Source organism: Pseudophryne corroboree, unplaced genomic scaffold (assembly GCF_028390025.1).
Source record: "Pseudophryne corroboree isolate aPseCor3 unplaced genomic scaffold, aPseCor3.hap2 scaffold_865, whole genome shotgun sequence".
In the NCBI taxonomy this organism is placed as follows: domain Eukaryota; kingdom Metazoa; phylum Chordata; class Amphibia; order Anura; family Myobatrachidae; genus Pseudophryne; species Pseudophryne corroboree.
In genome coordinates, this window is record NW_026970444.1 from 77,062 (window position 1) to 89,136 (window position 12,075).

Below are 12,075 nucleotides of genomic sequence, written 5' to 3' on the forward strand. Positions count from 1 at the left end.
GAGGTATCTCAGTTCAGGGATATAGTGTGAGCACTCCCTGTATATGATGTTGCAGAGTGTTGTGGCTCGGTGTAGCAGAGTGTTGTTGCTCGGTGTAATGTGCACACTCTCTGTATATGATGTAGCAGAGTGTTGCTGCTCGGTGTAATGTGCACACTCTCTGTATATGATGTAGCAGAGTGTTGCTGCTCGGTGTAATGTGCACACTCTCTGTATATGATGTAGCAGAGTGCTGTGGCTCGGTGTAGCAGAGTGTTGCTGCTCGGTGTAATGTGCACACTCTCTGTATATGATGTAGCAGAGCATTGTTGGTCAGTGTAGGAGGTATCAGGATTCCGGGATGTAGTGCGCGCACTCTCTGTATATGATGTAGCAGAGTGCTGTGGCTCGGTGTAGCAGAGTGTAGTAATAGTGTCTCCTCTCTCCTTAGGAAGTACCTGGATGCGGAGCCCATACTCCCGGAGCAGCAGGTGGAGGCAGTCACTGCGCGCCTTGTGGTTCTATCCCTGAGCGCACTCTCCACGTTCCGCCGCCTGTTCCTGGTGCAGGACACAAAGGAGTCACTGAAGGTAACTGTCACGTTATAATGTGATAATGATACAGCGATACCCAGCTATTAGTGACCCCGGATATTAATGTCTCCTCCTGCCTAATGCCAGTGGCACCTTATGCAAATTAGAGGGAGGAGTCAGGCAGAGCTATACATGTAATACTGATTGGAGGGATGACATGGAGATTTTCTATATAAATCCCTGTTATCGCTGATCTCCTGTATATCTCGCCAGCCGGTATACAAATCGCCAGATGTAATAAGCTGTGAGATCACCGTTACCTACACACACTCCGCGCACGGTCACCAAACAGTAATATTCCAAATGAACAAAGTAATGAAATTAATAAACAATAATAACAAAATGTTAATTATTAGAACAATAAAATATTTAGTATTTATTATCAGGTGCTACCATTATGTAACGGTAAATGAGGGGCCAGTAATATTATATGTTATCTGGGTGCGTATTACGGAATTATATTACACCACTGTACAGTTCCATAGGTTTGATCGGCCTCTGTATCGTGTTCTGGCTGCGCAGAATGTAGCGCTGTCTCACAGCCGTTTTCTAGTGGATTATGGCTCAAATTGTCAGTGTTTGTTTATCCTTTCACACCCGCTGCACATTGCTGGTGATATGCATTGTCACCCTACTGACCAGGGTTTGCTGGTTTAAACCAAATGTTTTTGTTTTAAAAAAACATTTTGTTTTTTAATTATGCTGTCACTACAGGCATGGAGCCGTGACATCTTAAAAAAGCCTATTATAAGGGACTCTCCCTGGTATTATTACACATTCTTGTTGCTTATGTTCTTCATTGAAGTGAACTGAACCAATTCAGTCATTTCCCACACACAGCAGAGATACAGGGAGGGTGAACCAGATCAGAGAGGTAGTAAATCTGCCTAGAATCAGCTAAATCTCGATAAACTCCCCTAACAATCCTATAGGACCGGAGAAAACCACAAGTAACATTCTCATTTTCAATTTCATCTATCTCTGAGTGCACTTTGTATGTTTTAATATATTCAGATGTAATAGGAATAACAAGCAGTAAAAAATTGTTTTTCTCAAATGATGTAAAATAAATCCTAGCAAAGCCTAATAACGTAGAAGCATTACAACACGGTAGAGCTAGGTGAATAGGCCCTCATTCCGAGTTGATCGCTCGCAAGGCGATTTTAGCAGAGTTACACACGCTAAGCCGCCGCCTACTGGGAATGAATCTTAGCTTCTTAAAATTGCGAACGATGTATTCGCAATATTGCGATTACAAACTACTTAGCAGTTTCAGAGTAGCTTCAGACTTACTCGGCATCTGCGATCAGTTCAGTGCTTGTCGTTCCTGGTTTGACGTCACAAACACACCCAGCGTTCGCCCAGACACTCCCCCGTTTCTCCGGCCACTCCTGCGTTTTTTCCGGAAACGGTAGCGTTTTGATCCACACGCCCATAAAACGCAGTGTTTCCGCCCAGTAACACCCATTTCCTGTCAATCACACTACGATCGCCGGAGCGAAGAAAAAGCCGTGAGTAAAAATACTATCTTCATTGTTAAATTACTTGGCGCAGTCGCAGTGCGAATATTGCGCATGCGTACTAAGCGGAATTTCACTGCGATGCGATGAAAATTACCGAGCGATCAACTCGGAATGAGGGCCATAATACAGAGCAATGTGTCACTGTATGCAATAAGCAGGGTTCCATATTTTTTAATTTTTTTTTTTGTTCATTAAAACATTAATGCAAAAAAAAAACCCCCAAAAAAACACCTTATTTTCTCCCAAGCCTGCTGCTAATCCCTGGGTATTAAAACACTAGAATATCCCGGGTGGAGTAACCCTGCATGTCACCCCGGTATAAAAGCTGTGTTATACATGGGTTGGACCCGGGACAATGTGCACTCTAAAGTGTCCAACCCGGGTTATTCAACCCTGCATTCATGTAAACGTGCTGATTGGCCGGTCTTTGTATGCCTCGATGATGTCACCAGCCTGAGCCCTGCCACACAGGAGAGAGCATTAGAGCTAGTAAGAATGAGGGGTGAGGCGGCTCACTGCATATCTCCCAACTTATTACAAGTGTAAACAGGGACCTTGGGGTGTGGGCAAAAAGGGGGCGTAGCCTATATGAAAGGGGCATGGTCTCGTGGCTGAGCCTGAATTGCGAGTCACGCCCCCCTTGTACCATCACTGAGGGGGCGTGCCCAGCGCTCTCTGAGCTGCTGCCATGCCCCCTCTCCCTCTGTCACCTGTGCACAGCGTCAATTCACCGCTGTTCTGCTAAGCAGTGCAGCTAGTGCAGGAGCCTCCCAACTGCCCCCCCCCCCTCCTACCCCCCACTGAGGGGCACTGCAGCCCGGGGGTGGGACAGTCCCAAATAACCGGGACTGTCATGAGAAAATCGGGACAGTTGGGAGTTATGTTACTGGAACAGTAAAGATGCAATTGTGTATAAAAACATCGCTCTGTCCGCCATGATTCCTGCAATACTGTCCACTGTCCCCACCCTCTCATTTTGTCCCCTTCTGACACCTCATCTTTCTGAGCCAAAAAGAGTCCATTTAAAATGACATCCATGGTGTTTTAATTGCTGACCTGGGTTGAGTTAAAAGGAGCCAACCCTGCAATAACGCGGGGTGATAGTGTAGTGTGAAAGGGTCTGACCCGGGTTTGCGGTGTGAAAGGGGTAACTCTCATTGGTCTAGTGTCGTTTAGGAAATGAATGCAATTTCTGATTGGTTGTTATAGGAAACTGGCCTTTTCTATTGTGTCAGGATCTGTCTCCCCCTGTACACAGCCGCCACCTTCTTTGGTACCCTCCTGTGAGGATGATCGGCCTGCTCCCTGCCAGGGGCATGCAGAGTACAGGGAAGGGAAATACGTTATCGCTTTCTTTCTGTCTCCGCAGTTCCTCGTTCTCCTCTACCTCTTCACGTATGTCGGAGCCGTGGTCAACGGACTCACCCTGTTACTCCTGGGTAAGTGATCAACCAGCAGAGCGGGCGTTGTGGTGAGTGCATGGAGCCGCAGGAGGAGGGACTGTCACTCCCGACCAGCGCTAGTGACTCAATGCCGTTTAATGGTCCGCCGTTCCTATAGGCACACCTCCCAACTGTCCCTATTTCAGCAGGACAGTCCCGCTATTTGGACATGCGGCAGGGGGAGTTGGGGGCCTCTGATCACCACTGCTCTGACCTACAAAGCAGCAGGTGATCCGGGAAGCACTGGCCACGCCCCCTATACCAGAGGCCACTCCCATTTTTTGGGTTCAGTATATATAATATATGTATGTGTAACTCATTGTGTTATTTAGGGTCAGCGCAGATACATATTCCTATGAATACATTTTCTATGTGACATTGTACACAATATTGTTATGCTTGTGATGACACACTCTATACAGCGATGCGGTACCGCAAGGTCACTGGCTACGGAGGCACTGGCTTCTATCAGAGTCAGATTTACACACACCTATATAGAAACATTGGGGTAAATTTACTAAGGTAGGAGTTTTTTTATAACTGGTGATGTTGCTCATAGCAACCAATCAGATTCTACTTAACATTTATCTAGCTGCTTCTAGAAGATAATAGGTAGAATTTGATTGGTTGCTATAGGCAACATTAAAAGCTCTAAAAAACTCCGACCTTAGTAAATTTACCCCATGGAATGTGACGGCAGATAAGAACCACTTGGCTGATCGCCTCTGCTCATGTACACACACACGCTGGGGTTATTTTTTGTAGGGAGCCAATTAGCCTACCAGTATATGTTTGGATTCTGGGAGGAAACTGGAGTACCCGGAGGAAACCCACGCAAGCACGTGGAGAACATACAAACTCCACACAGATAGGGCCATGATGGGAATGGAACCCATGACCTCGGTGCTGTGAGGCAGTAATGCTAACCACTACCCCATACACTAACACCACATTGTTAGAAAGCAGTCTCCCCACTGACTGTGCAAACATGCTGGGCACTAGGACCCAGGGAAGCCTGTCCTCCAATCTGATGTATTACTGCACATGTGCTGCAGCCATCTTTAAATCCTTAGCACTGTGTGAGACGGTAATGTAATAATGGTGGAGACACCGTGTATATGTGCCACAGAGCTATATACTCCATACTCAGCTGCAGAGAGACCTGTAATATGAAGCTGTCCCCTGTTAGCAGTATACACTCCCTAGTTGTTGAGCTGTATGAAACCCTACTATGCTACGAGCTCCATCCATCACCATAGTGCATGTAACAGTGAGTACAGCTGTACCTGCTATCTATCAATAAACCAACCCCACTGTGTAAGTGACTGGGCTGCTCATAATGTGAGCCATCCGCTGGTGTGTGCCTATATACCTCTGCCGCATACACATTATTCCCAGCACTTACAGTATATACCCGGCAGTGCTTTCCAGATATATTCCATCTGCACCTCAGTCCCTGTGACATTATAGTCCACAGTCTCCACCAACCCAGGGCTCCTGGAGGAAGCCCACACAAACACAGAGAACATACGGCACAGATAGGACCTGAACCCAGAGCTCCTGGAGGAAGCCCACACAAACACAGAGAACATACGGCACAGATAGGACATGAACCCAGAGCTCCTGGAGGAAGCCCACACAAACACAGAGAACATACGGCACAGATAGGACCTGAACCCAGAGCTCCTGGAGGAAGCCCACACAAACACAGAGAACATACGGCACAGATAGGACATGAACCCAGAGCTCCTGGAGGAAGCCCACACAAACACAGAGAACATACGGCACAGATAGGACCTGAACCCAGAGCTCCTGGAGGAAGCCCACACAAACACAGAGAACATACGGCACAGATAGGACCTGAACCCAGAGCTCCTGGAGGAAGCCCACACAAACACAGAGAACATACGACACAGATAGGACCTGAACCCAGAGCTCCTGGAGGAAGCCCACACAAACACAGAGAACATACGGCACAGATAGTACCTGAACCCAGAGCTCCTGGAGGAAGCCCACACAAACACAGAGAACATACGGCACAGATAGGACATGAACCCAGAGCTCCTGGAGGAAGCCCACACAAACACAGAGAACATACGGCACAGATAGTACATGAACCCAGAACTCCTGGAGGAAGCCCACACAAACATAGGATGCATACGGCACAGATAGGACCTGAACCCAGAGCTCCTGGAGGAAGCCCACACAAACATAGAGAACATACAGCACAGATAGGATCTGAACCCAGAGCTCCTGGAGGAAGCCCACACAAACATAGAGAACATACAGCACAGATGGGACCTGAACCCAGAGCTCCTGGAGGAAGCCCACACAAACACAGAGAACATACGGCACAGATAGGACATGAACCCAGAGCTCCTGGAGGAAGCCCACACAAACACAGAGAACATATGGCACAGATAGGACATGAACCCAGAGCTCCTGGAGGAAGCCCACACAAACACAGAGAACATATGGCACAGATAGGACATGAACCCAGAGCTCCTGGAGAAAGCCCACACAAACACAGAGAACATATGGCACAGATAGGACATGAACCCAGAGCTCCTGGAGGAAGCCCACACAAACACAGAGAACATATGGCACAGATAGGACATGAACCCAGAGCTCCTGGAGAAAGCCCACACAAACACAGAGAACATACGGCACAGATAGGACATGAACCCAGAGCTCCTGGAGGAAGCCCACACAAACATAGAGAACATACGGCACAGATAGGACCTGAACCCAGAGCTCCTGGAGGAAACCCACACAAACACAGAGAACATACGGCACAGATAGGACCTGAACCCAGAGCTCCTGGAGGAAGCCCACACAAACACAGAGAACATACGGCACAGATAGGACCTGAACCCAGAGCTCCTGGAAGAAGCCCACACAAACACAGAGAACATACGGCACAGATAGGACCTGAACCCAGGGCTCCTGGAGGAAACCCACACAAACACAGAGAACATACGACACAGATAGGACCTGAACCCAGAGCTCCTGGAGGAAGCCCACACAAACACAGAGAACATACGGCACAGATAGGACCTGAACCCAGAGCTCCTGGAGGAAGCCCACACAAACACAGAGAACATACGGCACAGATAGGACCTGAACCCAGAGCTCCTGGAGGAAGCCCACACAAACATAGAGAACATACGGCACAGATAGGACCTGAACCCAGAGCTCCTGGAGGAAGCCCACACAAACATAGAGAACATACAGCACAGATGGGACCTGAACCCAGAGCTCCTGGAGGAAGCCCACACAAACACAGAGAACATACGGCACAGATAGGACCTGAACCCAGAGCTCCTGGAGGAAGCCCACACAAACACAGAGAACATACGGCACAGATAGGACCTGAACCCAGGGCTCCTAGAGGAAACCCACACAAACACAGAGAACATACGACACAGATAGGACCTGAACCCAGAGCTCCTGGAGGAAGCCCACACAAACACAGAGAACATACGGCACAGATAGGACATGAACCCAGAGCTCCTGGAGGAAGCCCACACAAACACAGAGAACATACGGCACAGATAGGACCTGAACCCAGAGCTCCTGGAGGAAACCCACACAAACACAGAGAACATACGGCACAGATAGGACCTGAACCCAGAGCTCCTGGAGGAAGCCCACACAAACACAGAGAACATACGGCACAGATAGGACCTGAACCCAGAGCTCCTGGAGGAAGCCCACACAAACACAGAGAACATACGGCACAGATAGGACCTGAACCCAGAGCTCCTGGAGGAAGCCCACACAAACACAGAGAACATACGGCACAGATAGGACATGAACCCAGAGCTCCTGGAGGAAGCCCACACAAACACAGAGAACATACGGCACAGATAGGACCTGAACCCAGAGCTCCTTGAGGAAGCCCACACAAACACAGAGAACATACGGCACAGATAGGACCTGAACCCAGGTCTCCTGGAGGAAGCCCACACAAACACAGAGAACATACACCACAGATAGGACCTGAACCCAGAGCTTCTGGAGGAAGCCCACACAAACACAGAGAACATACGGCACAGATAGGACCTGAACCCAGAGCTCCTGGAGGAAGCCCACACAAACACAGAGAACATACGGCACAGATAGGACCTGAACCCAGAGCTCCTGGAGGAAGCCCACACAAACACAGAGAACATACAGCACAGATAGGACCTGAACCCCGGTCTCCTGGAGGAAGCCCACACAAACATAGAGAACATACAGCACAGATAGGACCTGAACCCAGAGTTCCTGGAGGAAGCCCACACAAACACAGAGAACATACGGCACAGATAGGACATGAACCCAGAGCTCCTGGAGGAAGCCCACACAAACACAGAGAACATACGGCACAGATAGGACATGAACCCAGGTCTCCTGGAGGAAGCCCACACAAACATAGAGAACATACGACACAGATAGGACCTGAACCCAGAGCTCCTGGAGGAAGCCCACACAAACACAGAGAGCATACGGCACAGATAGGACCTGAACCCAGAGCTCCTGGAGGAAACCCACACAAACACAGAGAACATACGGCACAGATAGGACATGGACCCAGGGCTCCTGGAGGAAGCCCACACAAACACAGAGAACATACGGCACAGATAGGACCTGAACCCAGAGCTCCTGGAGGAAGCCCACACAAACACAGAGAACATACGGCACAGATAGGACCTGAACCCAGAGCTCCTGGAGGAAGCCCACACAAACACAGAGAACATACGGCACAGATAGGACATGAACCCAGAGCTCCTGGAGGAAGCCCACACAAACACAGAGAACATACGGCACAGATAGGACCTGAACCCAGGGCTCCTGGAGGAAACCCACACAAACACAGAGAACATACGGCACAGATAGGACATGAACCCAGAGCTCCTGGAGGAAGCCCACACAAACACAGAGAACATACGGCACAGATAGGACATGAACCCAGAGCTCCTGGAGGAAGCCCACACAAACACAGAGAACATACGGCACAGATAGGACCTGAACCCAGAGCTCCTGGAGGAAACCCACACAAACACAGAGAACATACGGCACAGATAGGACCTGAACACAGAGCTCCTGGAGGAAGCCCACACAAACACAGAGAACATACGGCACAGATAGGACCTGAACCCAGAGCTCCTGGAGGAAGCCCACACAAACACAGAGAACATACGGCACAGATAGGACCTGAACCCAGAGCTCCTGGAGGAAGCCCACACAAACACAGAGAACATACGGCACAGATAGGACCTGAACCCAGAGCTCCTGGAGGAAGCCCACACAAACACAGAGAACATACGGCACAGATAGGACATGAACCCAGAGCTCCTGGAGGAAGCCCACACAAACACAGAGAACATACGGCACAGATAGGACCTGAACCCAGAGCTCCTGGAGGAAGCCCACACAAACACAGAGAACATACGGCAAAGATAGGACATGAACCCAGAGCTCCTGGAGGAAGCCCACACAAACACAGAGAACATACGGCACAGATAGGACCTGAACCCAGAGCTCCTGGAGGAAGCCCACACAAACACAGAGAACATACGGCACAGATAGGACCTGAACCCAGAGCTCCTGGAGGAAGCCCACACAAACACAGAGAACATACGGCACAGATAGGACCTGAACCCAGAGCTCCTGGAGGAAGCCCACACAAACACAGAGAACATACGGCACAGATAGGACCTGAACCCAGAGCTCCTGGAGGAAGCCCACACAAACACAGAGAACATACGGCACAGATAGGACCTGAACCCAGAGCTCCTGGAGGAAGCCCACACAAACACAGAGAACATACGGCACAGATAGGACATGAACCCAGAGCTCCTGGAGGAAGCCCACACAAACACAGAGAACATACGGCACAGATAGGACCTGAACCCAGAGCTCCTGGAGGAAGCCCACACAAACACAGAGAACATACGGCACAGATAGGACCTGAACCCAGGGCTCCTGGAGGAAACCCACACAAACACAGAGAACATACGGCACAGATAGGACCTGAACCCAGGGCTCCTGGAGGAAGCCCACACAAACATAGAGAACATACGGCACAGATAGGACCTGAACCCAGGGCTCCTGGAGGAAACCCACACAAACACATAGAACATACGGCACAGATAGGACATGAACCCAGAGCTCCTGGAGGAAGCCCACACAAACACAGAGAACATACGGCACAGATAGGACCTGAACCCAGGTCTCCTGGAGGAAGCCCACACAAACACAGAGAACATATGGCACAGATAGGACCTGAACCCAGGGCTCCTGGAGGAAACCCACACAAACACAGAGAACATACGGCACAGATAGGACATGAACCCAGAGCTCCTGGAGGAAGTCCACACAAACACAGAGAACATACGGCACAGATAGGACCTGAACCCAGAGCTCCTGGAGGAAGCCCACACAAACATAGAGAACATACAGCACAGATGGGACCTGAACCCAGAGCTCCTGGAGGAAGCCCACACAAACACAGAGAACATACGGCACAGATAGGACCTGAACCCAGAGCTCCTGGAGGAAGCCCACACAAACACAGAGAACATACGGCACAGATAGGACCTGAACCCAGGGCTCCTAGAGGAAGCCCACACAAACACAGAGAACATACGGCACAGATAGGACCTGAACCAGGAGCTCCTGGAGGAAGCCCACACAAACACAGAGAACATACGGCACAGATAGGACATGAACCCAGAGCTCCTGGAGGAAGCCCACACAAACACAGAGAACATACGGCACAGATAGGACCTGAACCCAGAGCTCCTGGAGGAAGCCCACACAAACACAGAGAACATACGGCACAGATAGGACATGAACCCAGAGCTCCTGGAGGAAGCCCACACAAACACAGAGAACATACGGCACAGATAGGACATGAACCCAGGTCTCCTGGAGGAAGCCCACATAAAAACACAGAGAACATATGGCACAGATAGGACCTGAACCCAGAGCTCCTGGAGGAAGCCCACACAAACACAGAGAACATACAGCACAGATAGGACATGAACCCAGAGCTCCTGGAGGAAGCCCACACAAACACAGAGAACATACGGCACAGATAGGACCTGAACCCAGAGCTCCTGGAGGAAGCCCACACAAACACAGAGAACATACGTCACAGATAGGACATGAACTCAGGTCTCCTGGAGGAAGCCCACATAAAAACACAGAGAACATACGGCACAGATAGGACCTGAACCCAGAGCTCCTGGAGATAGCCCACACAAACACAGAGAACATATGGCACAGATAGGACCTGAACCCAGGTCTCCTGGAGGAAGCCCACACAAACATAGAGAACATACAACACAGATAGGACCTGAACCCAGAGCTCCTGGAGGAAGCCCACACAAACACAGAGAACATACGGCACAGATGGGACCTGAACCCAGAGCTCCTGGAGGAAGCCCACACAAACACAGAGAACATACGGCACAGATAGGACCTGAACACAGAGCTCCTGGAGGAAGCCCACACAAACACAGAGAACATACGGCACAGATAGGACATGAACCCAGGTCTCCTGGAGGAAGCCCACATAAAAACACAGAGAACATACGGCACAGATAGGACCTGAACCCAGAGCTCCTGGAGGAAGCCCACACAAACACAGAGAACATACAGCACAGATAGGACATGAACCCAGAGCTCCTGGAGGAAGCCCACACAAACATAGAGAACATACGGCACAGATAGGACCTGAACCCAGAGCTCCTGGAGGAAGCCCACACAAACACAGAGAACATACGGCACAGATAGGACCTGAACCCAGAGCTCCTGGAGGAAGCCCACACAAACACAGAGAACATACGGCACAGATAGGACATGAACCCAGGTCTCCTGGAGGAAGCCCACATAAAAACACAGAGAACATACGGCACAGATAGGACCTGAACCCAGAGCTCCTGGAGGAAGCCCACACAAACACAGAGAACATACGGCACAGATATGACATGAACCCAGAGCTCCTGGAGGAAGCCCACACAAACACAGACAACATACGGCACAGATAGGACCTGAACCCAGAGCTCCTGGAGGAAGCCCACACAAACACAGAGAACATACGGCACAGATAGGACCTGAACCCAGAGCTCCTGGAGGAAGCCCACATAAAAACACAGAGAACATACGGCACAGATAGGACCTGAACCCAGAGCTCCTGGAGGAAGCCCACACAAACACAGAGAACATACGGCACAGATATGACATGAACCCAGAGCTCCTGGAGGAAGCCCACACAAACACAGAGAACATACGGCACAGATGGGACCTGAACCCAGAGCTCCTGGAGGAAGCCCACACAAACACAGACAACATACGGCACAGATAGGACCTGAACCCAGGTCTCCTGGAGGAAGCCCACATAAAAACACAGAGAACATATGGCACAGATAGGACCTGAACCCAGAGCTCCTGGAGGAAGCCCACACAAACACAGAGAACATACAGCACAGATAGGACATGAACCCAGAGCTCCTGGAGGAAGCCCACACAAACACAGAGAACATACGG

General features: G+C 50.1%; 1 protein-coding gene across 1 annotated transcript in view; it reads left to right on the forward strand.

Moving 5' to 3' along the window:
• The window catches only part of LOC135043493 (reticulon-2-like), a 123,543-nt gene that overhangs the window by 48,353 nt on the left and 63,115 nt on the right, over window positions 1-12,075 (forward strand). Inside the window, exons 3-4 of the mRNA XM_063955118.1 lie at window positions 431-569; window positions 3,465-3,534. Of these exons, the coding sequence (XP_063811188.1) occupies window positions 431-569; window positions 3,465-3,534 (209 nt within the window). The remainder of the gene's footprint in view (window positions 1-430; window positions 570-3,464; window positions 3,535-12,075) is intronic.